This window comes from Phalaenopsis equestris, unplaced genomic scaffold, assembly GCF_001263595.1.
Source record: "Phalaenopsis equestris unplaced genomic scaffold, ASM126359v1 Scaffold224046, whole genome shotgun sequence".
NCBI lineage: Eukaryota > Viridiplantae > Streptophyta > Magnoliopsida > Asparagales > Orchidaceae > Phalaenopsis > Phalaenopsis equestris.
The window spans coordinates 39069-41084 of NW_018242139.1; the positions used below are offsets into that span (position 1 = coordinate 39069).

The 2016-nt window shown below is 35.0% G+C and overlaps 1 protein-coding gene across 1 annotated transcript in view; it reads right to left on the bottom strand.

Moving 5' to 3' along the window:
• Nucleotides 1-748: 748 nt before the first annotated feature.
• LOC110037719 overlaps nt 749-2016 on the bottom strand; it is a gene marked incomplete at its 3' end in the record, with an annotated part of 12209 nt that continues 10941 nt past the window's right edge. The window contains exon 6 of the mRNA XM_020742427.1: nt 749-819. Coding sequence (XP_020598086.1) covers nt 749-819 — 71 coding nt within the window. The remainder of the gene's footprint in view (nt 820-2016) is intronic.

Here is a 2016-nt window from a genome sequence, read left to right on the forward strand (position 1 = left end):
AGGGAAAGAAGTCAGGATGCTTTTGATTAAGGTTAATCTTCCCCTTGTGACAAATAAGAATTAGTCCAGCAAAAGATTTGTTTGGAAATTTTAGAAACAAGCTCATCAAATTGAGTTTGCTTCTTCCTGCCTTTAATTAATTGTACCCCAAGATAAACAAAAGGGCTGGTAGCAGATTTAAATCCAGTGAATTCTTTAACCCATTCAATCCAGTGAATTCTTTAACCCAATTTTTACTACAGCATTAAGCTTATTGTTAAAGATGAGTTGGCATTTTTTTTGTTCAGAGAAAGACCAGAAATCTGTTGAAACAGGTTCAACAAACTAAAAACCTTCTTCACTGTTGGTTTTGAAGCATTAGAAAACAATATGAAGTCATCAACATAACATAAATGACTACATAACATAACAACATAACATAAATGACTTATGAAATAATTAGCTTTTCTAGCAAATCTGATATACTCCCTTTTAGAAAAATTCTAGTTAAGAAGCCTTGATAAATAGTCCATAGCCAAAATGATAATGTAGGGAGAAAGAGGGTCCCCTTGTTTGATACCCCTAGTAGCTTGGAATTGCCCTTGAGAATTCCCATTAAGAAGAATGGTGTAAGAATTATTATTAAGCCATCTATGATTAATCTGACATAAAAAATTTTAAAACCCCCTTGCTTTAAGAACCTCCAAAACAAAATTCCAGTTGATAGTATCATAAGCTTTAGAAACATCAAGCTTATACATGAGGTTACCCCCCTGCAAGGCTTGTCATTATCAAGAAAGAGCTCCTGAGTAAGTAGAACATTATCAACAATTTGTCTACCTGTAACAAAAGCAGATTGATTAGGATAAATCATCCAAGATAAATGTGGTTTTAATCTGAAAACCAAAAGTTTGTTAATAAGCTTAGACAGCACAGTTGTAAGAGATATGGGTCTAAAATGATCCAAACTAGATTTCTGATCCCCCTTGGGGATTAAAATTATGGTGGACTGATCAAAATATTATGGCATATCCTCCCCTCTGAAGAAGGCTTGAACAACCTCCACAATGTCAAATTTCACCACCTCCCAAGCTTTTTTGTAAAAGGTAAAGTAAAACCATCAGCACCAGCCACTATATCACCATTAATAGAACATAAAGCTTGCCAAATTTCTTTTTCAGCAAGAACAAAAGTTATGTCCAAGCAGTGAATTTTAGAGAAATTATCATTAAGCAAACTAGGATCAAAGTTTTGAAGACTAGAATTATGAGGTTCAGATAAAAGAGTCCAACTGCCATTATTATTATTAATCTTCAGGATGTATGAAGTAATGAAGTAGATCAACACCCTGAATCCAACTGCCACTATTATTTTTAATCTTCGGGATGTTGTTAGAATGTCTTCTTTGTTTAATACAGGCATGGTATAACCTTGTATTCCTCTCCCCATCAACAAGCTTTTTAATCGTAGCCTTTTGTTTATAAAATTCCTCCTCCCAATGAATAGCTTGAAAAAGATTAGCATTAGCTAAGATTAGCTAAGATGCATTAGCTAAGATTAGGGTTTGTTCATCAGAGAGCCCCATCTGAATGTTTAATTCAGTCTGTTTAACAACAGCTTCAGCCTCTTCAACTTTTACTGTAAGGTTACCAAAATAGCTCCAATTCCAGGCCTTCAGAAATTTGCTTGCAGCAGTTTAACAACCTTTTTCTAAATTTGCCACATTCTAATATAAGGAGGAAAGGATGAAACAGGAAGCCAAACAGACTTAATAATGGGAAGAACATCAGGATGCTCCACCCACACATTAAAGAATCTGAACCTTGGTATGGGAGAAAAAAGATTAGGGGATATAGAGATTAACAAAGGCCTATGATCAGAGCAAGTGTAAGGAAGATGGGAGACAATAGTCATAAAGTTGGTATTCAGCCAAGCATGATTAACTAGGAACCTGTCAATTCTCTCAAAAAGTTTACCTCTCCTCTAAGTATCAAGAAGTCCCTGATGTGGAAGTTCAGCAAGATCAGTATTCCTGCT